This window comes from Marmota monax, unplaced genomic scaffold, assembly GCF_021218885.2.
Source record: "Marmota monax isolate L192 unplaced genomic scaffold, Marmota_monax_Labrador192_F-V1.1 WCK01_AAM20220418_F8-fsc00130, whole genome shotgun sequence".
Classification (NCBI taxonomy): domain Eukaryota; kingdom Metazoa; phylum Chordata; class Mammalia; order Rodentia; family Sciuridae; genus Marmota; species Marmota monax.
The window spans coordinates 947,760-972,681 of record NW_026693244.1 but is presented as its reverse complement, the minus strand read 5'-3'; the positions used below and the strand labels follow the sequence as shown (position 1 = coordinate 972,681).

General features: G+C 36.3%; 1 protein-coding gene across 1 annotated transcript; it reads right to left on the bottom strand.

Annotated features, from left to right (window-relative positions):
• Nucleotides 1-49: 49 nt before the first annotated feature.
• Shisal2b (shisa like 2B) lies at nucleotides 50-24,631 on the bottom strand. Its single transcript, XM_046456181.2, has 3 exons — nucleotides 24,003-24,631; nucleotides 19,622-19,779; nucleotides 50-241 (listed from the first exon to the last, which is right to left on the bottom strand). The coding sequence occupies exons 1-3, from the start codon at nucleotides 24,191-24,193 to the stop codon at nucleotides 108-110; spliced, it is 483 nt and encodes a 160-aa protein (XP_046312137.1). The 5' UTR covers nucleotides 24,194-24,631; the 3' UTR covers nucleotides 50-107.
• Between the last annotated feature and the right edge of the window lie 291 nt (nucleotides 24,632-24,922).

The following is a 24,922-nucleotide window of genomic DNA, read 5'->3' as shown; positions in this document are numbered from 1 at the left end:
TGTGTCTTGCTTTGTGAGTGGCAAATATTTGAAAAGCAACATTACGAACTATTGTTTAAAATTCATTTTTATTGCTCTCCAGTGAGCTTTGAAAACAGGATTTTTATTTAATAAGCAATATTAATTTGTATTGTATCCACTTCTTTTTCTTGAATTTTATCTTCAGCTTCATAGAATGTTTCATTTGTAGAATTTGATGCTGCATTTGAATTGAGGGCTTTGGTTTTTCTATTTAGGTTGCCTGTAAACACAAAAAAATTAAATATTTGAAATTATAACATTAAAAATTTTGGCCTAACATTTGTGCTAAAAAAAAATTTATAGCAGTGTTCTAAGCATGATGCCCTGAAAATACTATGTGGATGAGTTAAGAAAGAGTCATTTCAAAGTTGATTTTAAATCATTCTTCTAAAAGTTATGTAAAGGAAATATTCAGTCGCAGGAGTAAAAATTTAATTCCATGCTTACCTTTTTCCTTCATGCTTCTATAATGAAACTACACATTTGATAAGGAGGGAAATATTTCTGGGTTGCTTCATCAAAGTATCTGTCCCTGTCCTATGCATAAACTGAATAATTACTTTAAAATCAATAATTATAATTTGCAACAGTATTACGTCTTTGGATCATAATCAGCTTTGATGTGAATAGTCAAAAATGAGCAAGATAGAGGAATATGGATCTTCGCTAATCAGCAGTTTAACGAACATAACAAAGAAATGGATCATTATTCAATGAACAGTGTTATAAAAGTTGAATGTGGAAATAATGTATGTTTTACCAATACATAAAATTTTAGATAATTAAATAATACATAAATGTGTAAGATGCAATGGAAAAAAATCACAGACATCACTAATGACTTCCCTGTTGCTACATTATCAGTTTAGTTCATCTTCATTTGACCTATTGGTACCATTTGACACAGTTCACTTGGCTTCCAGGATGCCCTTTCTTTGACCACCTGTTACCTATGTCAAACTATGTTCCGTTGATGACCTGCACTAGAGATGCAGTGCTACACAATTCAATTCACTTAAGACATGTTTGTTAAGTATCCTAGGCACTAAAATATAAGCAAACCCTATATCCAACCAGATGTGTGTGTGTATGTGTATACACAATCACCAGGGATTTAACTCAGGGGCACTTGACCACTAAGCCACAGCCTCATTTTGTATTTTATTTAGAGACAAGGTCTCACTGAGTTGTTTAGCACCTTGCTGATGCTGAGGCTGGCTTTGAACTCGCGATCCTCATGTCTCAGCCTCCCGAGCCACTGGACTACAGGCATGTGCCACCACACTCAGCTTTATTGATTATACTTTTGAGATATATCTGTTACTGCTTCTCGCTACCTTTACTACCACCCTTATTCTCTTTTCAGCACAATGCTCTGGGTAATCCTTTAAGAGATAAGGCAGGGGCTGGGGTTGTGGCTCAGTGGTAGAGCACTCACCTAGCTGGTGCAAAGCACTGGGTTCAATCCTCAGTACCACATAAAAATAAATAAAGGTATAAAAATTTTTAAAAAAATAAATAAGTTATGTCTTCTCAGAACTCTCCATTTCTCCTGCGTATTCACAATGGTCCCCATGATCTCATACTCATACTACCAACTCCCCAACTTTGTCTTTTTCTACTCACTACCTAGTTTACTAACCACTTTGATCAAAAATTTCAGGCATGTTCCAGCCATAGAACCTTTGTATTGACTTCACTGTATCAAGTAGCTTTTCCCCAAGCCAATTTGTACAATAATTCCTTTGTCTTCAAGTCCTGACCCAGAAGTTAGAACCTAAACATTTGAAAATTGCAGCCTATATTCCCTCCATCTCCAATCTTCTCTGCCCTTCATTTCCCAAAACACTTATTTTCTAATATAGCTTACTGATTTATTGTTTTATTATATATTGTCTCTCATTACTTAAAATGTAACATGCCAAGGGATGTTTAGCTATTTTGTTCATTCATATATCTCGACATTCATGTCTAGAAAAATGCATGTAGCTGGTATTCAACAAATTTGGTTTAAGTGAAATTAAAAGATTGAAAGTTCACAATAATAAAAACTTTAAAATTGTGGGTGGCAAAAGACAAAATGGAAAACCAACTAAGAAACATTGTTTAGAACAAATGATGCAAGTCTGATATACTAACTCTTACATGTGAATACATAAAACAGTAAAACCTCTTAGTGGATAAAGAAATAGATAATATATGATGGCTCCTAAACATGAAAAACCTGCAATCTTGCTAATTAAAATAGTAAATTTAAAAGGTAAGATGATTTTTCATCTTTCAATTGGGCACAGATTTTTAAAAAGTAATTCTTGATGAAAGGTATAGCATGATGAGAGTGTAAAGCCATACATCTGAAATCTGAAATGCTCCTATCCTGTGATCCAGTTTCATATGAAATTCCCAAGAAAAACATTGAAAATTAGATCAAAAAGTTCTACATATGCACAAAGATGTTCACTAATTATTTTCAATTTTTTAAAAATAGCACCTTAAATTTCCAATAGGGGGATTTTTAACTAAAGGACCATGCATGAGGTCTTATGCAGCCATTTAATTTTAAAAGGTGGCTTCCAAGAAAATGATCAAAGCACAGTGTCAACTGAGAAAGTATGCATCATTATCAACAATATCATAGCAGTCAACATTTAGACTCACAAAGCACCAAGAGCTGACAGCTTAAAACTCTTCAGGGTCATATCTAAACTTGGTTTGGCTATAGATCAGGCCCTGCTTACTTCTCCTGGCTCAACCTCCCCACTGCCATTCTTATACTTGGCATTTCAGTATACACAAGTATTTCCTTGCACTTGCCTGGCATGTAGGCGCAATCTATCTACCTAACTCTCCCCCCGCCACCTTCAGCATTCTAGTGTCCCTTATTCTCCAGCAACCAGACTTTAGAAAATCTGTCCAGACCTGCCTAAGAGGAAGTCCAATGGACAACACTCCCTATTCTATTAGGAAAGTCACTACTAGCTCTTTCCCCTTACTGGGGATTGCACAGGAGTGCTTAACCACTGAGACCTTTCTATTTTTTATTTTGAGACAGGGTCTCACTAAGTTGCTTAGGGCCTCACTAAGTCACTGAGGTTGGCCTGGAACTTGTCATACTCCTGTGTCAGCCTCCAGAGCTGCTGGGATTGCAGGCATACACCAACATGCAGGGCTCAACTAGCCTTTTTTCAATTGTTTTTCTTTGGGTAAGTCTAAGCCTCACTTTAGGTATGTTAATACTTCCTGGCTCTGCTCATTTCAAAACACCTGCTTTCTGTAAGTAAACTGCTTTTTGTAAGTAAAAAATACTTTCCTATAAGTAAACAACTTTCTAGGGTCAAACAGGATTCCCCTACTCTGGGTCAATTCTATGGTTCGTCACTCAAAGGGCAATATTATTTACAAATTTTGAAGGATGATGTCTCCCTGCAGCTCTCAGATTCAGTCCATAGATCTGAAACATGAGTATAGATCTCTGGGGTAGGTATTTAAAATATTGTAAATTTAATATCCAGAGTCTAGAGTAGTATACTGTATGGTTTTATTACATTATTTCTGAACTTTTTTGGTGGTAAAATGTTATTTAATGTTCTACTTCCAAACATCCATCATAATGTCTAACCAATAATTTTAGATTTTTTTAAAGCTAATTTGTTATAGGTACAAGATTCTTTATCCTGAGAAATAGCCCTTTGCCCAATAACAAGCTTTTTAAGATAAATGTAGTAGGGAAAGCTGGCATGAAACTTAGGAACTGGAAAATTCTTGGCTTTTTTTTTTTTTTTTTTACAAAGTAGACTGAAACATACATTAGATTCAAATTTAGTCACTAAACTCTTAAGAATGGAATATATTCTACATAGTGGTCCTTGAAATTATTTATCATAATATTTGAAAACCAAAGTGAACCTTTTCACCAAGATGGTGCCAAAAGAGAAGCTGGAAGCTACTGCCCTTTCCCAAAGCCAAAGCAAAAGTCTTGAAGGCCAAAAAGGCAGAAGGTATCCTTAGTGTCTCTCTCTCTTTCTCTCTCTCTCTCTCTCTCTCTCTCTCTCTCTCTCTCTCACACACACACACACACACACACACACACACACACCACACACACCACACAAAGATACACCACTCACCTTCTAGTGGCCAAAACAACTGCAGATGTGGAGGCTATCCAAATACCCTTGTCTTGGCAGAAAGAAGCTTGATCACTGTGCCATCAAGATCCCCAGCCCCTGAGTGGCTGATGAAGAAGGTGAAGACAACTAGCAACAGCTCAAATAGGTTGTCAAGAAGCTCTGTGACTGATGTGGCCAAGACCAACACCCTGGTCAGGCCTGGTGGAGAGAAGAAGGCCTATATCCCACTGCCTCCTGATGCTTTGAATCTTGCCAACAAAACTGGGATGATCTAAACAGAGTCCAACTGGCTAATTCTAAATATCCACTTTTTCACTATTATTTTAAAAAGAAAAAGACATGAATTAAGATATTTATGGGATTTTTTTTATTTGCTTAGCATTGTTTTTACTCTTCAGTATCATAGCAGGTAAGGATAAAGATTACAACATCTAAATTAGTGTCATACTATCTATGTAGCCTTTGTATCTTATTCTAGCATTTGTTTCAACATCTAAATTTTTAATCTTTTGAAATTCCTGAAAGCCTGAAAAAAATGTAGTGTTTCTTAAGTCAATTCCTTCATTTTTCCTAAGTTTTTATATATACTTATATTCATAATATTTTCATCAGACTTCCAAGTGTTTTTTCCTACTTCGTCAAATGCAGGTTTTTGTCATCACTATTATTTAATGGGAAAAAACCTGAACATAACTTCCTAACCTTGTTACTTGGGGTTTCTCTTAAAGTTGTCTCCATTCTAACAGCTCTCGTCTCCACTATGTATTTCTCTTAACAACTGAACGAATTTCTTGAACCATCTACTGCCCTGTGAGGTTTAAAGATTTTCAAAATACATTCCAGTATTATCAATTTTCCTTCATCTAGTTCTTATAAAGACTCTCACTCCCCAATTCCACTTCCTTATTTACTTGGCTACTGGATCCTTCCAGTATCAGGTACAAAGATAATTTCTTGTTTGACTTCTTAGGCCAAAGCAGTTCTCCCAGCAAAACCAATTTGCTATGCGAACAAGAAAATACTTCTTAAATAAGCATTCAAACATTTTTAGTGTTCACTCTTTTCCTGTAGTTCATAAAAATACTAAAATGCTTTCAATGAATATCCCCCCCCCCCAGTAATTTAGAATAATTCAATATACAGAAAAACAACTTCAATGAATGGAGCTGAGGTGATAACAGACTTCAGTCAACATCTCTTTGGGATAATTTTAAAAGAAAAAAAAAAAGGAAGCATCTCAGTGACCTCTGGTTTTCAGAGTTTTCCTTTTATAAACTAGAAATGAATTTCTTAACCAACAAAGTAGGGATAAAAGAAGCTGCCTCTTTTCTGTTACAAAGTTACAAAATGGATTTGATTTTAAATAAGAAATTTATAAAATCACTGAACTCCTAAGGGATTTGTTGCACATAAAGAGTTCCTCTGATTTAATTTCTCCATTTCTTTAGTTGAGTGCAAATCGCTAAAATCCAGCATCTCAGTTCTTCCTTGGATTGACACCTTCCTCTTTATGTAGCTTGATTTCTATTGCCATTCTTTTTTTTTGTTTTGTTTTGTTTTGGTTTTTGAGGGGCAGGGTCTGGTTATCATATGTAAATCTCAACCTTCTTTAATCCAATGCTTCCTAGACTGGCATTTAAATTAAAGACTTGGCAGTATGGAGATTCCTCAGAAAACTTGGAATGGAACCACCATTTGACCCAGTTATCCCGCTCCTCAATATATACACAAAGGACTTAAAATCAGCATACTACAGTGATGTGACTACAGCAGCTCAATTCACAATAGCTAAGCTATGGAACCAACCTAGGTGCCTTTCAACAGATGAATGGATAAAGAAAGGTGGTATATATACATAACAGAATATTACTCAGCATGAAGAAGAATGAAATTATGGCATTAGCCAGTAAATGGATGGAACTGGTAATTATCATGCTAAGTGAAATAAGCCAATCCCCAAAAAACAAAGGCTGAATGTTCTCTCTGATATGTGGATATTGATGCACAGTAAGGGTACGGGAGGGAAGAATAGAAGTTGAATTAGACAAAGGGTAATAAAGGGAAAGGAGGGGGAATGGGAATAGAAGACAGTAGAAGGAATTGGACATAACTTTCCTATGTTCATATATGAATACACAACCAATGAAGCTCCACATCATGTACAACCACAAGACTGGCATCCTAATTAGAATAAGTTATATTCCATGTATGTGTAATACATCAAAGTACACTCTACTGACATGTATAACTAAAAAGAACAAATTTTAAACATTAATTAATTAATTAAAGCTTTGGCCTCTGTCAAAATTTAAATCCAGTTTGTCAGCCACAATCTTTCTACCTGTCTTCATCACAGCTAGACCAACATACTTTTTATGTTAAAACTTAAACTTTGCATTTATTTTCAGAGCAACTCCTCAGAGATCTGTTTATCCTACCATTCTCCTTGTGAACTCTGCTCTTGACTGCTATCTCATAATATTTTTTAAATCTTGGGACCTCTGTAGGTGTTTATCTCTTCACTCTCAGGCAAAACTATATTAAGCTTTTCTGCTTTGTCTGGCAGAGCCTTCTAACTTCTGGGTACCATGCTGAAATCTTATAGCAGCTACTAACCTAGCTGGTTCACTTCTACAAACAGGCAATCTCAAAACTGCTCCCTAAAAGGATTTCGGTTTTGGCTTTTGTAATAAAACAGTTTCCTTTGATTTTTTTTTTTTGAGAGAGAGAGAGAGAGAGAATTTTTTAATATTTATTTTTTAGTTTTCAGTGGACACAACATCTTTATTTTATTTTTATGTGGTGCTGAGGATCGAATCCAGCGCCCCGCGCATGCCAGGCAAGCACACTACCGCTTGAGCCACATGCCCAGCCTGATTTTTAAAATTTATTTAATTAATTAATTTATTTTAATTAGGTATATATGACAACAAAATGCATATTGATTCATTTTGCAGTCCCACTCCAACTTCATCCATTTACCTGCAAATGCTGTGATTTTATTCTCTTTTAATGTGAGTAACATTCCATTGTGTATATATACCACAGTTTCTTTATCCATCCATCTATTGAAGGGCATCTAAGTTGGTTCCACAGTTTAGCTATTGTGAATTGAGCTGCTATGAACATTGATGTAGCTACATTACTATAGTAAGCTGATTTTTAAGTCCTTTGGGTATAGACTGAGGAGTGGGATAGCTGGATCAAATAGTAGTTCTATTCCAAGTTTTCTAAGGAATATCCATACTGCTTTCCAGATTGGTTGCTCTAATTTGCAGTCCCACCAGCAATGCCTTTTCCCCCACATCCTTGCTAAAACTTATTTTTCTCTGTATTCTTGATAACTGCCATTCTGACTTGTGTGAGATGAAATCTTAGAGTAGTTGTTTTTTTATTAATTCTAATTTGTTATATATGACAGCAGAATGACATTCAATTCATATTACACAAATAGAGCACAATTTTTCACGTCTCTGATTATACACAAAGTAGTGTCACACCATTCACATTTTCATACATGTACTTAGGTTAATGATGTCTGTCTCATTCCACCATCTTTCCCACCCTCATGCCTGTTCCTTCCCCTCCCACCCCTTTGCCCTATCTAAAGTTCCTCTATTCCTCCCATGCTCCTCCCCATCCCCATTATAAATCAGCCTTCTTATATCAGAGAAGACATTCGGCATTTTGTTTCTTGGGATTGGCTTACTTCACTTAGCATTATATTCTCCAACTCTATCCATTTACCTGCAAATGCCTTGATTTTATTCTCTTTTAATGCTGAGTAATATTCCATTGTGTATATACACCACATTTTCTTTATCCATTCATCTACTGAAGGGTATCTAGGTTGGTTCCACAATTTAGCTATTGTGAATTGTGCAGCTATAAACATTGATGTGGCTGTGTCCCTGTAATATGCTGATTTTAAGTCCTTTGGTTGAAAACCAAGGATTGGATAGCTGGGTCAAATGGTGGTTCCATTCCCAGTTTTCCAAGGAATCTCCATACTGCTTTCCAGATTGGCTGCACCATTTTGCAGTCCCACCAGCAATGTATGAGTGTGGCCTTTTCCCAACATCCTCACCAACACTTATTTCGTTTGTATCCTTCATAGCTGCCGTTCTGACTGGAGTGAGATGAAATCTTTGAGTAGTTTTGATTTTCATTTCTCTAATTGGTAGAGATGTTGAACATTTTCTTATATATTTGTTGATTGAATGTGTATCTTCTTCTGAGAAGTGCCTGTTCAGTTCCTTAGCCCACTTATTGGTTGGGTTGTTTGGGGTTTTTTTTAATCTTAAATTTTTTGAGTTGTTCATATATCCTGGAGATTAGTGCTCTATCTGATGTGCATGTGGCAAAAATTTACTCCCAAAATGCAGGCTCTCTCTTCAACTCATTGATTGTTTCTTTTGCTGAGAAGAAGCTTTTTAGTTTGAGTCCATCCCTTTTATTAATTCTTGATTTTATTTCTTGCAATTTAGGAGTCCTGTTAAGGAATTTGGGGTCTAATCCAACGTAATGAAGATTTGGCCTACTTTTTCCTTTATTAGGTGCAGGGTCTCTGGTCTAATTCCTAGGTCCTTGATCCAATTTGAGTTGAGTTTTGTGCAGGGTGAGAGATTGGAGTTTATTTTCATTTTGTTGCATATGGATCTTCAGTTCTCCAAGCACCATTTGTTGAAGAGGCTATCTCTTCTCCAAAGTATGTTTTTGGCATCTTTGTCTAGTATGAGATAATAATGTTTATGTGTGTTTGTCTCTGTGTCTCCTATCCTGTACCATTGGTCAACATGCTGTTTTTGTTACTATAGCTTTGTAGTATAGGTTAAGGTCTGGTATTGTGATGCCTCCTGCTTCACTCTTCTTGCTAAGGATTGCTTTGGCTATTCTGGGTCTCTTATTTTTCAAAATGAATTTCATGATTGCTTTTTCTATTTCTATAAGGAATTACATTGGGATTTCAATTGGAATCACATTTAATCTGTATAGCACTTTGGGTAGTGTGGCCATTTTGACAATATTAATTTTGCTTATCCAAGAGCATGGGAGATCTTTCCATCTTCTAAGGTCGTATTCAATTTCTTTCTTTAGTATTCTGTAGTTTTCATTCTAGAGGTCTTTCACCTTTTTTGTTAAGTTAATTCCCAAGTATTTTATTTTATTGAGGCTATTGTGAATGGGGTAGTATTTCTAATTTTTCTTTCAGAGGATTCATCACTGATGTATAGAAATTCATTTGATTTACGGGTATTGATTGTATATCCTGCTACTTTGCTGAATTTATTAATTAATTCTAGAAGTTTTCTGGTGGAGTTTTTGGATCTTCTAAGGATAGAATCATGTTATCAGCAAATAATGGTAGTTTGAGTTCTTCTTTTTCTATTTGTATCCTTTAATTTCTTTTGTCTGTCTAATTGCTCTGGCTAGTGTTTCAAGGACTATGTTGAATGGAAATGATGAAAGAGGGCATCCCTGTCTTGTTCCAGTTTTTAGAGGGAATGCTTCCAATTTTTCTCTATTTAGAATGATGCTGGCCTTGTGTTTAGCATAGATAGCTTTTACAATGTTAAGGTATGTTCCTACTATTCCTAGTTTTTCTAGTTTTTTAAACATGATCAATTGGTGATGTATTTTGTCAAATGTTTCTCTGCATCAATTGATATAATCATATGATCCTTATCTTTAAGTCTATTGATATGATCAATTATATTTATTGATTTCTGTATGCTGAACCAAACTTGCATCCCTGGAATGAACCTCATTTGATCATGGTGCACTATTTTTCTAATATGTTTTTGTATGTGATTTGTCAGAATTTTATTGGGAATTTTTGCATCAATGTTCATCAGGGATAGTGGTCTGAAATTTTCTTTCCTTGATGTGTCTCTGCCTGGTTTTGGTATCAGGATGATACTAGCTTCATCGAATGAGTTTGAAAGGGTTCCTTCCTTTTCTATTTCATGGAATAATTTGAGGAGAATTGGTATTAATTCTTCCTGCAGGTCTTGTAGAACTCAGCTGTGAATCCATCTGGTTCTGGCTTTTCTTGGTTGGTAGGCTTTTGATGGTACCTTCTATTTTCTTGCTTGAAATTTATCTGTTTAAATTGTGCATGAGGATTTATGGGATTGAATTGGAGTTAAAGTGAAGTGCATAAAACTTGCCATGTGGTCTATCGGTCTACTCATGTCTCCATTGTTCAGAGCCCTGTCTTTCCCTTGATATGTATGATATTTCACATAAAGACAGCTTAAAAATCATCAGGAAAATTAGACTCTTAGACTTGCATATTTGCTCCACCCACTCATCAATGAGTAGAGACAGATCTATGCAGAATTTTTCCCCCTATTCTAATTTTTTTCCCAGAGTTGGTCATTTGTTTTTTCATTTTCTGCTTTGTTAAATTTTTCCAACCCTTGATATTAACATGGCTTACAAGAAAATTTAACAGATATTTTAAATTCTTTAAAATGAATATTTCACAGTATTTTTATATTTTGCTTGATGGTTCCAGCATGAGCTAGAACCACCTGACTGTATACCCTGAGAAGGCATTCAGCTCTCAAAATGCTAAAGGTAGCAGTAGCTTTGCTGCTACTTTCTAGGAACAAAATCAGTCATAGGAGTTCCAGGCTTGTTATTTTAAGTTGAAAGTTCCTTTTAGGGGGATATGGATATGGGTGGCTTTTTATGCCATTGAGTACAAATTTTCCCATTTCCTATGAAAAATGCAATGGCTCTTTAAAAGTCTTGCTGAAACAAAAAGTGATATTACTAAATATTTTTGACAGTCTAATTAATAAGTGTTTTGAGTGGAAGTTTGGTTTTTTTTCTTCCTTTTCTTTTCTTCTTCTCTTTTTCTTTTGTGGGGCGGGGGAGACTGTTAAGTCTATTTAGAAAAGTAGATTCCCAAGTTTATCTATAAATTGAGGATAAACTCATTAAAATATCACTTTTTAAAATTTGGCAATCTGATTAAAAAGTTTATTTGGAAACTTGCACATTGTAAGAATAGCCAAGAACCTTTTTTAAAAAGGAAAAGCATAATAGAAGAGAGGAGATGGTAGTCTTACTTAATCACATGTTAAATTACATAACAACAATAATTTTAAAGTATATTACTAGCTTAAGAATAAGCAGACCAATCAATTTAACAGAACAAAAAGCCTAAAAATAAACCATAGTATACATAAAAACTTAGTTTATGACAAATGACAATCTAAATTGTCACAAGAAAGATGGATTAGGCAATAAATATTTGAACAACTGGCACATTATCTGGAAAATAAAAGAAAGGCAGATATCTATCTCACATTTTACACCAAAATGAAAGGACTATTAAAGATTTAAATGTGTACAAAAGGCATAAATATTAAAATAAATGTAGGTAAAAATATTTATCTCTTAAAGGGAGAGCTTTCAAATTACGAACCAAAATGAGAAACCACAATAAGAGAAACTTCTACCACTGAAAAATTGTCACTACAAAACTAAAAGGGAAACAATTATAAAAAACACTCATAATGTGGATGAAAAAGAGTAAACACTTTCATAGAAAAAAAGGGTGAAAGATATGAGTAAACAATATACCACAAAATAAATGGAAAGATAAAAAATGCTAATTAAATTTAAAATAAAACACTATTCCTCAATGAAATTAATATATATCTTTTAAAATAATAATCCTCAGTATCACAGAGGACATATGCAAACAAGTAAGTATGAAATGATAATTTTCTGGAGGGTAGTTGTTAACCTGTATCCAAAGCCTTTAATATATTTGTGCCCTCCCTCAACCAGGAATTCTACTCCTGGGAATTTATGCTAAGACAATTCTTTAATGTCCACTGTATGTGTAATAGGGGAAAAAAAGGGAAACTAGTTCAAAGTCAATAATTCAATAAAATATGTTACACTGAGATCTTGATTTCTAAATACCATTCCCAGCTAAAATGAACTAGGCTTCTTGGAGAAATGGCAGATTCCAGGACTAAAACACGGAAAGTACAAAATGCCCTGGAGTATCTTGTGATAAAAGTAAAAAAAATGTTGGGCTCCTAAAATGATGAACAAATTTCAAAAGGACACAAGGTCCAATTTAATAGAGTTCCACTGATCAAATCTTAGATAATGCATGGATCAGAGTAAACAGTAATAGAAACTGAGTATTTTAGAATGAAAAATTCGTGAGTCCACACCAATATTAATGAATAAAGGTAATGCTGTGGCTCGAATGAATGTGTCCCTCCAAAATTCATATTTTGACACTTAACCCCTAAATTCTAGTATTAAGAGGTGTATTTGCCATGAGAGTTCCACCCTCCTAGATATAATAGTGCCCCTTATAAAACAGCTTAGGGAACCAGGTAGCTCCTTTCCACTCTCCCACTCCGTCCCCTGCCGTGTGAACACACAGGAACAGGCATCATCTTGGAAAGAGACGGCTGCCCTTGCCAGACACTGGATCTGGTGGCATCTTGATCCAAGACTTCCCAGCCTCAGGCCCTGTACAAATTAATTTCTGTTCTTTATAAATTACCCAGTCTAAAGTATTTTGTTATAGTAGCACAATTAGACTAAGATAGGCAAGAGAAGGAAATCTCTTCTTTGTAGTGAAATAACAACTAATAAACATAGAAGGAAAAAATTAGATTAGAAAGTCTCCATTTTAATCATCAATGACTGGGTGAAAGTTTGAAGAGAAACAGGATATTTTTGTACTCTCGGATTACCTTACCACAAATTACTTAGTAATCACAAAGAAAAAATAATAGTAACTTTACAATGGATTGACCCAGCAATTACAAACTTAATCAAAGTAATCCAAGTTAATATCACTGATAATGGGACAAACCAATATCATGTGTCCCCTGTGATGCCATTAGACTATGACTTTTGTGATGTTCCTGTCAAAAATGGATAATCTGTCTCTAATCACGAGAAAACATCAGATAAACATAAATTGAGCAATATTACATAAAATAGTTGTTTTCTGTTTTTTTTTTTTACTTCTCAAAAAAATGTCAAGATCAGGCTGGAGCTGGAGCTCAGTGGCAGAGTGCTTGCCTGGCATGCAGGAGGAACTTGGTCCAATCCTGAGCACCACATAAAAAATAACTAAATAACTAAACAAATAAAATAAAGGCATTCTGTTCATCTACAACTACAAAAAAAAATTAAAGTCAAGATCGTGAGGCAAACAAAGCCTGAGGATTAAAGGAAACAAGAGAAATACAACTAATTTCAAGATGTAATTCTGGACTAGATCATAGATAAGAAAAAAATAGCTATTAAGGACATGGAAAAAATCTGAATATAAACTCCAAATTAGATAGCGTTACTGCACCAGTGTTGTATTTCCAGACTTAGGTTAATGTACAGTGATTATGTAAGAGAAAATCTTTGTTCATAGTAAATACACACTGACATATGTATCATTAAAAAGGCACATAGTTCAGAAAACAGAGTAACTATGATGAAATAAATGAGACAAAATATAAACAATTAGAAAACCCAGGAAAAGATATATATTGGTGCTCTATACTTCTCTTGAAACTTTCCTGGAAGTATAAAAATACTTTAAAATTTTAAAATCATGCTACATCATAAATGTAACAAAATGGATTAAAATGATGGCAAGTATATCCTGGGAACAAATTTTCACCCCTCACACATCAGATAGAGCTCTAATCTCTAGAGTATACAAAAAACTCAAAAAAGCTAAACACCAAAAAAAACCAAATAACCTAATTAACAAATGGGCCAAGGACCTGAAGGGACACTTCTCAGAAGAGGATATACAATCAATTAACAAATATATAAAAAATGCTCATCATCGCTAGCAATCAGAGAAATGCAAATTAAAACTTCTCTAAGATATCATCTCACTCCAGTAAGAGTGTCAGCCATGATGAAGACAAACAACAACAAGTGTTGGTGAGGATGCTGGGGGGGGGAGGGGGGGAGGGAAAGGCACACTCATACATTGCTGGTGGGACTGCAAATTGGTGTAGCCAATTTGGAAAGCAGTATAGAGATTCCTTGGAAAGCTGGAAATGGAACCACCATTTGACCCAGCTATTCCTCTTCTCAGATTATACCCAAAGGACCTAAAAACAGCATACTACAGGGACACAGCCACATCAATGTTTATAGCAGCAAAATTCATAATAGCTAGACTGTGGAGACAACCTAGATGCCCTTCAATGGATGAATGGATAAAAAAAAAATGTGGCATATATACACAATGGAATATTATTCAGCACTAAAAAATAATAAGATCATGGCATTTGCAGGGAAATGGATGGCATTAGAGCAGATTATGCTAAGTGAAGTTAGCCAATCCCCAAAAAACAAATGCCGAATGTCTTCTCTGATATAAGGGGGGTGACTCAAAATGGGGTAGGGAGGAAAAGCATGGAAAGAAGACTACCTCTACATAGGGAAGAGGGGTGGGAGAGAAGGGGAGGTAGAAGGGGAATTGCATGGATGGTGGAAGGAGACCCTCATCATTATACAAAATACATATATGAAAGTGTGAGAAAAAAAAGAATAGCGTTACCTTAGATTAGGTAGAGAGAAGTGACGGGAGAGGAGGTGAGGGGATGGGGGATAGGAGGGATAGTAGAATGAAACGGACATTATTATTACTGTGTGTATATATGTGACTGCATGACCAATGTGATTCTGCAACCTGTACACTCAGAAAAATGAGAAATTATTTCTCATCTGATTCAAATGTATGATATGTCAAGGTCATTGTACTGTCATGTGTAACTAATTAAAACAAATTTAAAAAATCGATTAAATAAAAAAATAAAATAAATTGATGGCAAGGTATTTATTGGCAAAAAAGATGTCAATATTTTATAGTGGAAGAGAACATAAGACCCATTTTTCCCAGGTTGTTACATGCATCTATCTATGCATAGATGCAAAGGGGGAAAAGTCCATGAAGTTCAATTCACCACAGTGTTAATATCTCTCCTCTCTGTGCTGGGATCATGAGTGACATTTATTTGTTTGTTTCCATGTATTTTCTAATTTTTCTACAATGAACATGAACTGAAAGAAAAGTTTTCTCAGGAAGCACGGGTATCTTCTAAGAAGAAGAAATTTAACAGACCATTCTAAGCCAATATTAGTCCTACTTTGATCACAGGCAAAATAAATGATTATGTGATCTTCCAGTTTACTTCTCAGTATTCCAAAAATAACTTATGTCTTTCTCCAAGACAATGCCTTGCTGCTAATTTATTTAACCCATTTTCATTTATATCAGTTGCTTTTACAAACAAAACCATCAAATACAGACTTGAGGTGTTTATTATTCCCACATGACTACTATTTTGTGTGTGTGTGCCAAGCAACTCTAGTAAAATCTGGTCTTCTAATTTTTATTTTTTAAAAAAACCTCTGCTTCTAAGGACACTTCTATTTGCTCCTTCTCCATCACCTCCACAATGCCAGGGTATCGATGGATAATCAAAGCCAGGGGATAAATATGCTTTATCTTCCTGGAGCAATTTTACACAGACATGGGAGGCAAAAGATGTCATTTTCACAGTAAAGCAAACATTATATTATGCAGTCAAATAGAAAATTTCCACAAATTTTAAAAACAAAATAGGAAACTTCAAATTTTAAACATATAAGGCTGGAAGCAGAGCTTTCCCCTCTAGAATTTCCACTCCTTAAGAGTTCTGGGGAGCTGAGTTCCTTTCTGATAAACCTTAAAGGATTCACCAAAGGAAAAGTTTGAAATCTAGGACATTTGCCCATCTGTTTGCTTATCTATTAGCCATCAATTCTTCCACAGCCTAGGAAATGAGCCCTCACCTCCAGGACTGCACGCTTACAAAAATGTCCTTTACAGAACCATCTTTTGCTCAGGAACTGAATGTCCTATACAGAACAATCCACAAGTCATGGTACTCAGTCAGTGGCATTTGAAATATATATATACTAAAACACAAAAATGGGATAGTAGAATGAATCAGACATTATTACCCTATGTGCATATATGATTACACGACTGGTTTGATTTACATTATGTACAACTAAAAGATTGAGAAGTTGTACTCCATTTATGTACATGCCAAAATGCAGTCTATTTTCATGTATAGTTAATTAGAACAAATTTTTAAATGTTAAGAAGAAAATGGTTATAGGACACAATTTAAAAGCCCACCAATTGCTTAGCAAAAGGTGCTCTGGATAGAGTGAGCATGGAAAGTAGCCCAGTTGAAGTCTACAATCCCTACCAGGAACAGACCTGATTCTTCCAGGTTCATTTAAAGCCTTAAACTGTATATATTAAAAATGAAATACAAGAGCTAGGCTGTGGCTCAGTGGCAGAGCGCTTGCCTAGTATGCATGAGACACTGGGTTCCATTCTCAGTACCATACAAAAATAAACAAATAAAATAAAGGCATTCTGTCCATGTACAACTACAAAAAAAATGTTTTTAAATGAAATATAATAGGAAAAAGATACACTGAGGGGTATCTTTCTTACCCCTTATCTTAGACTTAAGATTAGACTAATTTATACTTAGACTATTGTTATTTGTAGGAAAAGAAAAAGTCCAGCGCCCTAAGTCAGTGTTAACATATGCAAAAGAGCACATTTCCATTTAGGCCATTTAAATTGCCCACAACAAAAAGAGTCTCAATTATAAAAATTAATCTAAAATAATGGGAGATTGACCTTTCGGAATAGATAGGTTTGAAAGAAAGAGCCCTAGCGGGTGAAACCAATTTTCCTGGGTGTAGTTTCCATGCTTGATTTGCTATACAAATATTTTATTATGTTTTTAACCTTTAAGATATCTCTTAAATGAAGTAAGTCCCCTGACTTGTTTTCCCAATAGCTATAACAATGGCATCTTTAGCTAGGTGGGAGAATCACTAGAATGGAACATGCTATTTAACAAATTGTACAGCAATATTCAATTATCACTTCAAATATAAGCCATTTTCTCTCCCTATTCCAGTGGCATTTAGATTACTTTTTTGTTTGGGGGTCTCTACTATGTCTGATTTGGTTAAAATCAACCAGGGGGACCAAATCCATCCCGTTTTAAACCAACAGGAAGGCAGATCATAAAATCCCTGCTTTACCAATAGCAATGACTCAGAAAAAGGTGTACTGAATTAATTTACTGGTTTGATACATATAATATATTTGAGAGGAGCAGAATGGGGATATTGCATTGCAAGAAAGCAGCCTTATCTAACTTCATAGGAAAAACATTTACACACTGCCTTAGCTATCAGACTACAAAGTTGAATCAAAAAGCCAATATAAAACAAAATTTGGGAGCAAATGTAAATCAGGAAAAATAATCAATTTTTATTTAGCACAATGTATTGTGCAAAGGAGGCACTCAATGAATGTTGGGTGACTATAACAGTGACAATACTTTGTCAGTATTTCTCAAAATATGCTCCTTTGATCACCTCCACTAGAGATGCAGTGCTACTCCTTTTATTTAATTCAAGAAATGTTTGTTAAGTATTCTGGGCACTAGGGATATAATAGTGGGCAGACAAGGCAAAAAATCCTACTTTCTTAGAAACCATTTTCTACTTGGAGTAGAGAAAAGCCAGACAATTGATCAGCAAAATATAAAGTGTGTTAGTGGTCAATGCTTATGAGAAAAATAAAGCACAAAGCGGGTATGAAATATGGTAGGGATGGGGTGACCAGGGAAGTACTTTTGGGAAGGGGACTTTAGAGTAAAGATGGTGAAAGTAGAAAGTCATGTAGATAACTAAGGGCAGAGCATACTAAACAATGCTGATAGCACGTACAGAGTTTCTGAGTTCAGAATATCAAGGAATGGCAAAGAGGTCAATGTGGCTTGGCAAAAGGAGATGAGAGAAACAAGGGTGCAGACCATGGAAGTCCTTGTAGCTCACAGTATAGTTTCATTTATGTACAGAAATGGGGAGGTTAGGGTTTTGAGCAGAAGAGTGGCATGGTCTGACTTAGGTTTTAACAGGCTTTCCTTGGCTTCTCTGTGGAGAGAAGAAAGCAGGTGAGCAAGGGCAGAAGCTGGAAGAGGAGCTACTTGTTTCAAAAAGGCAGAGTTTGAAATTTCTGTTTTTAACAAGGTCCCTAAGTGATTCTTAGGCACAGTAAAATTTAAGAACTGAGAGTTTATCTAAGCAATTGAAAAAAAACTTGATTTTATGATCCGATTATTTGAAAATCACCATCCATTGCATCACTGTGCCTGTAGAGAAACTAGGTATAAATCATCTGGACTAAATTCAGCTACCAACCTACCAATTTGGTTACGCAGTCTCCAACCAGTGTTTCAGGAAGAGAACTCCATAAGAATCTTGGCCCCCTATTCTGTGACACAGGACATCTTCTGAGAGAGGAGACTCCTCTCCTTCCTCTACAGAGAAGAAGATTAGAACTAATGGAATCACTCCATGGTGATGTACTTTATAAGGTAAGGCATTCCTTAAGGACAGACATTCCATAAGCAGGATAAGTTTCAGTGTTCAGCTAAAAATCATATGAGCAGGGCCTTTCTCCGTTTTTTTAAATAAAGATTTTCCTTTTCTTTTAAACAGAAGCAAGTAAGCACTGTGTGTCATTCTAAATATGTATATAGATTCTAAACTTATATTCTAATTTGTCATATTCTCTATGTATCCTATATATTTAGGATACATATCTATACTTTATATTCTAAATATATTCATGTCAAAATAGAATTCATGACTAGTTCTTTTTAATGCACTAATAAACACTTATTTTCACAAAATTTTAATAATTCTTTCTGATTATCATAATGATAACAACTATGATTTGTACAGTACTTTATAGTTGAGAGACTAATGAGATGCTACTCCATAAACCATACATAAAAATTTCTTTCTACTTTATAGTCACATTATACTCACATATACACACCTTATAAATTAACTAGTTTGTAATATATTCAATAACAGAGAACTGAAAGTGTGTTCTAATTTTGAAATTATTTTATATACCTATTTTTTATGGCTCCTCCAAATTTTGCACACAAGTAAATTCTTAACCACCCATGGACTAACCAATTTAAAGCAATACAACAGTGAGAATCAACTATCAGATATTTTGTTCTTCTAATTACTTGACTTCATTGGCTTCATCAAAAACCAAAATTTAAAAATTTCAAGAGGTTTTACCTTAATAACTGAAAAGGACATAAAAGTGGATTTACTAGAACAACGATTTACTGTTCATGAGAACATTTATATCCTGCTGCTACTTTTCCTTGAGTACAATTTCCTTGAGGTATCTCATCATTAAGGTCTGATTCAGGGTAAATTTTACAAAGATACATAATAAACTAGATTTTTTAAAAGGCATTCATTGTTAACAGTATGATAGGTTACCTAGGCACAGTTAGCATTTTGGATAGAGCACAGGTAATTGATTACAATTAATGGATGCTGATTACCTTCTTGAGCGGAAGAAGCCTCTAGGTGATGAAGTTTAAGGCCAGTGTCTAATCTTTGAGGTTTTGTATACAGAAATAAATAGCAAAGGACACAGACGCTGACGACAAAGGCAAGTAAAACAAGGGCAGCAATCCCCAATCCAATCAGAGCACCAATGCTGAGGAAAACAGAAAAACCATGTCACACAGGCTGGTATGCACACAAACTATGGAGCAGGGTTAAACAAGTTGGTTCACATTTTCGATCATTCATACCCAAATTATACCTTCACATAAACAGTAAATGACTGAAATCTGTACTTCACTTTTTTCTACCAACATGTTATTATTACATCTTCTCTACATGTTTTCAAGGCCCTTTTAAATGTATTTGTAAGTAGGGAAAACTGTGAATTCATGATATAGGTATAAGGTCACATGATCCCTAGATAACTTTAAAAAATCTCAAATAAACATCTCCAATTACTATCTTTTAGAAAGAAACATCAGGCTAACCAATAAAAGATGAATAGAAAATATATTTGCTTCTGTGAAAGTCATGAAGTTTTATATTCTTAAATATAAAACATATATTTTATGTTTTACATTTAGGAACATTTTTATTTTATATTTAGGAACATAAAACTTTTCTTTTGGAAACATATTTGAGATACCACTTATTGATATAAAAAACCATAATCGTTATAAAAGAGAAAAAGCTTTGAATGAAAGAAAAACAGTGTACACAAACTGTTTATTCCATCTTCAGTCTGAATTTTTCCTGTCTAGAAAGGCCTAATACTATGCCCTCTAGCACCTAGAAAAAAAAAAGCTCTTGTACTTTTCTCCAAAAATGATATATATTCAATCATATTTTCTCTGCAGTAAATTTGCAATAATTCTTTTATGCAGTTACCCATAAAGCTAACCATTTCAAAAGTAATTTAGTCTTCCTGAACCTGTGAAATTAGCTCTATTAAATTAAAATAGGAGCTTAAAAAAAGCATCATTTTGAATGACTACCATTCAAACATATGCTTCTCGAACCACATATGTGTGTGTGCATATCTATAATTGGATTTTAAAAATATTTTTAGTTATAGATGGACACAATACTTTTATTTTATTTATTTATTTTTATGTGGTGCTGAGGATTGAACCCGGGATCCCACACATGCTAAGCAAGCACTCTACCACTGAGCCACAACCCCAGTCCCTACAATTGGATTTTAAGCTGCTCAAGAGCAAATATTTCAGTTGACTTTTTCATAGTGCTGTAAACACTTATTAAGGGCTTAGCTTATAGAACATATTCAAAAAATGAAAGTAGGTAATAACTGACTGCTGATTGATCAATCTGTAGTAATATGGAACATACATCACTGAAAATTACAACCGTTTTCATTATCTTCTTGGCTTGCCTTAAGGCTTCTGCTGTCTCCCAGAGATTAGAGCCCTAACAAGCCTAACAAAAGGGAGGGAAGAGGGAATTTGATGAGAAATGCTAGAAGCATCATTGTTTTGGGATAAAGGAGAATAGTATTAAAGGAGAAGGGCTAAGGACACTCTACTTACTCTTGATTGAGGAGATAAATCATCCTTGCAAATAAGAAATCACCTTCTGAGCTACAACATGGAGTCAGACTTCCAGAGATTCTTGTGCTTGATTTATTAATATTGGCCCAGTTTCAATAGCCCTGCACCTAAGTGAAGACTGGATAATTTTATGGCTGAGGAAGTACAGAGTTATATATTTAAACTTGGGGATTGCCCCCATGTGGAGCACTTTCCTCTAAATGGATAGATTCTCTGTGTGTGGCAGCTCTTCATGTTTGCACCAAAGCTGACTTGTACATTCTAAGTGTCAGGGTGGGTTGGAATCTCTCTGCTCTATACAAACACATGGAAATGTAATCCACTTAATATTATTTGGTGAACAAGGCCCACAGGAGATTAGACATCTATAGATTCCTGAAATGAGAAGTTTAAAAAGTCTTCAAAGTGAGTAAGTGATTTAGTCAATTAAAAAGTAAAATTGTCAATTTAAATAAAGACAACATCTATTATATGAACTTGTCATGTACACATTTTAAAAACAGGCCATGAAATTTGAAGGAAAGATAAAAAGAAAACATGCCATTTCTGCTTTTTGGTATAAAAGCTGTTCTTCATAATCTTGAAAATGTCTCAAGCTGAAAATGTCACAGCTCCAGGCTATAAAAGCATTGCTTTATGTATGCAAAACTCTAGTTTAAACTCTGGGTAGAGATGGAGCTGTAGGAGTCTCCTCAATATACATTTCAACAAATGCTTAAATCCATTTATGCATAGCCCTGTCTAATAGGCACTATCTTTCTGGGTCCTAGATAAAGTATCAAAGGAAATCCTAAGAACTTAGGGATTTATAGGGGGCGAGAAAACAGGAATGGGCAACACATGGGAAAGCTCTCCTTTCCTCATAGCACCAGGTAACAGTTGTTTTTTAAGCCCTCAGAGAACATTGGAAGCTGCTTTCACATTATTGTAGCAATGTTCCTACTAAACGATTGCAGTTACCCTGTGGGAACTACCACTGTGTGTGTCTCTCTCCAGCAAATGCAGAATCTCAATACAAGGACTAGTGACTTCTGGATTATTTTTCACAGTTGAACTATTTTAAATTAGAAGTGAAAAGCAAAGACTAGGAGGGAAATGAAGCTCTAATAAATTTACCTCCCCATTGTGTTCTCAGAGCTCAAGAACTCACAAGAACTACAGGTTTAACATTGCCAGCTGATGCCATCAAAGTAATTTTTCTGTTTCTCAGGAACCGAGTTGTACTGCCCATTATGCCAGTGCTGAATGAAGCCCCCTCGTTCACTCTTTTGTTTCCTCATGAATCTTAGAAAGGTTTTATATTTTCTGCTGCTTGTCACTTTTGGAACTATTTAGGGATCTGAGAATCTCAGGCATAGTTTCCAATTGAGTTTGACTTAGGCGTTGCCAGTCTTTGTTGGAAATGCTCTGCTGTTATTAACACCTTCAAAGACTCAGAGATGGATTACTGCTATTTTCCAAAAGGCCAAGTAATATGCCAGTGCCATACAGATTCCTTCCTCAAGTAAGCTAAGCATAAGCTGGCATTTTCTGCTGTTTTGCCTCACTCCAGTACAACTTTATGAGTACAACTTGTAAGCAGGCACTCCTTTTGAGAGTTTTTCAAAATTTGCAATACAGAAAAAAATTATTTTATTATTTCAAGAAATAACGTTTAGTCATCTATTGTGGACTCAGGATCATGCTATGAGACTGGGAGAAATAATACTGTAACTCTTCCTAGCAGAATCTCTCTCTCTCTCTCTCTCTCTCTCTCTCTCTCTCTCTTTCTCTCCACACACACACACACACACACACACACACACACCTCCCTCCAGACCTCCTTGCCCATACATTAATTAAATTAACTAATTAGTTTGAAAGAAACAGTTCAAGGTGGGAGGGGATTCTTTCCTACAATCTTGGAACCCCATTATTCTCCAGGCAAAAATCAAAGAATCAAGTTCAATTTCAAACTTTTAGAATGGGGTCATTGCACAATGAAAATGTCTGTGTAAATACTAGTCGAAATAAGTAAAATTCCCATCATAGGAAAAACAAGACTGCCTCGAAAGGCTCTTCACTTTTCTGCAATGGTCAAATGACTCAGGTGTTTGGGAAAAAGGGTGCCCTTGAAAGGTTACTCAGCGGGTGTAATCAGAGCAAGGAAAGACTCTACCTTTCCCTGGGAATCTCTTCAATTTGGTTTGCAAGGTCAGTATCAGATCCTCTGAAAAGAGCAAGTTATGAAGCCCAGTCGCCTTCCTACACACACACACACACACACACACACACACACATCTTTTTTTTTTTTTTTAACGTTTGAAGGAACAAAACCAATTCTTCACCGCCCTCCAAAGAGACTAAATACTCTGGTCCTTGGTTAATCCATTAAAACGAGACCCACAGGTGACTCCTTTGTGTTTAAATGAATCAAATGAACAAATCAAAGAGGAATTAAAACCTTCACCCTAACTTATCTATTTGACCTCTCCTCCTATCCAAGGCCAGAGGTCCGCAAGGAAGACAGGAAACCGAGCCTGGTCAGTCCTGGCGGGTCTCGGGTGCGCCCGGGACCCAGAGTCCGCCCTCCTCGGCTCCTGGCTCCTGGCGGAGTTCTGAGCCCCGGCGAGGTTTCTTTCCTGGGCCCTCGCAAACCCTTTGGAGGCTCCGCATGCTTCCAAGGGACCTGACCAGGACCGGTGGAGGAGTCCAGGTGAACTCCCCGGCTCCAGCGCGCCACCGCTCATCGCCACCCTAGACACGGGCCCCGGGCGCGGGACGCGCGGGCTCCCTGCCCTGCCCTGCCCTGCCCAGCCCAGCCTACCTGAGGCTCCACATGTAGCTGTGCTTGTAGGGGAAGTAGCTGCCCGGCTCACTGCAGCAGTACTTGAGGTCCGCGAAGCCGCAGCAGTAGAGAAGCGCGGCCCCCTCGCCGCGCCGAGGGCACTGGAAGGACTCCACGAAGGTATGGTTGAGGCTGTAGTAGCCGGAGCACAGCCGGCTGGTCTCACTCATCGCGGGCGGCTGTCTGCACGGCGGAGCGATGCGCCCTCCGACTGAGCGCGTGCTGTCCCTGGCGCCAGCGGGCCCCTCCGCCCAGCTGGTCTTTTCTGATCTGGGGTCTAGCTGCCTGGATGCTCAGCCTCCGCGCGCCCCTTCTGCTCTCTTTCGGTCCACGCGCTTTACTTTCGCCTACAGTCTCTCGCTACTGAGTGGTCCTTTTATCTGCCGGTCTCAGCTCTAGACCTCTTCGCCTGCTCCTTTCGACTCTTGTTGCGCTCTGCTGCTTCCCCTCTACTTTCCCTCACTCCATCAAGAGCTGTCCCCGCTCTGTGCCAGAGAGCTCTCATAGGAAGAAAAAGTGGGAGAGTTGAACAAGTTTGCAATCTGGGCAGATGCTGCTGAAGTCGCAGTTCTGTTTGCCCAGGGACTGGGCAGATGGATTCGGGCAAATAGAGCTGAGCATTTGCCTCCAGGGCCATTGACTCCAAGAGTGGAGGAATGGATCAAATAAAAGGCAGCTGAACTGCTAGTGAGGGTGGTGGGTGATTTCCTTCTTTGAAAAGTACACGTGAAATATTTAAAATCTGCTGATTTTAAAGTCAAAAACAAGAAAAAAAATTCTCCAAAAACTAGCCATGAGGGGCTAGGGTTGTGGCTCAGTGGTAGAGCCCTTGCCTCACACGTGCGAGGTCCTGGTTTCCATCCTCAGCACCACATAAAAATAAATAAGTGAAATAAAGA

Excerpts from the sequence above, each read along its gene's own strand:
- Shisal2b (XM_046456181.2), bottom strand. The coding sequence starts at position 24,193 with ATGAGTGAGACCAGCCGGCTGTGCTCCGGCTACTACAGCCTCAACCAT. Across the intron at positions 19,780-24,002 it reads AGCTACATGTGGAGCCTCAG|CATTGGTGCTCTGATTGGAT; the intron begins GTAGGCTGGGCT and ends TGTTTTCCTCAG. Across the intron at positions 242-19,621 it reads GGCTTCTTCCGCTCAAGAAG|GCAACCTAAATAGAAAAACC; the intron begins GTAATCAGCATC and ends TTGTGTTTACAG.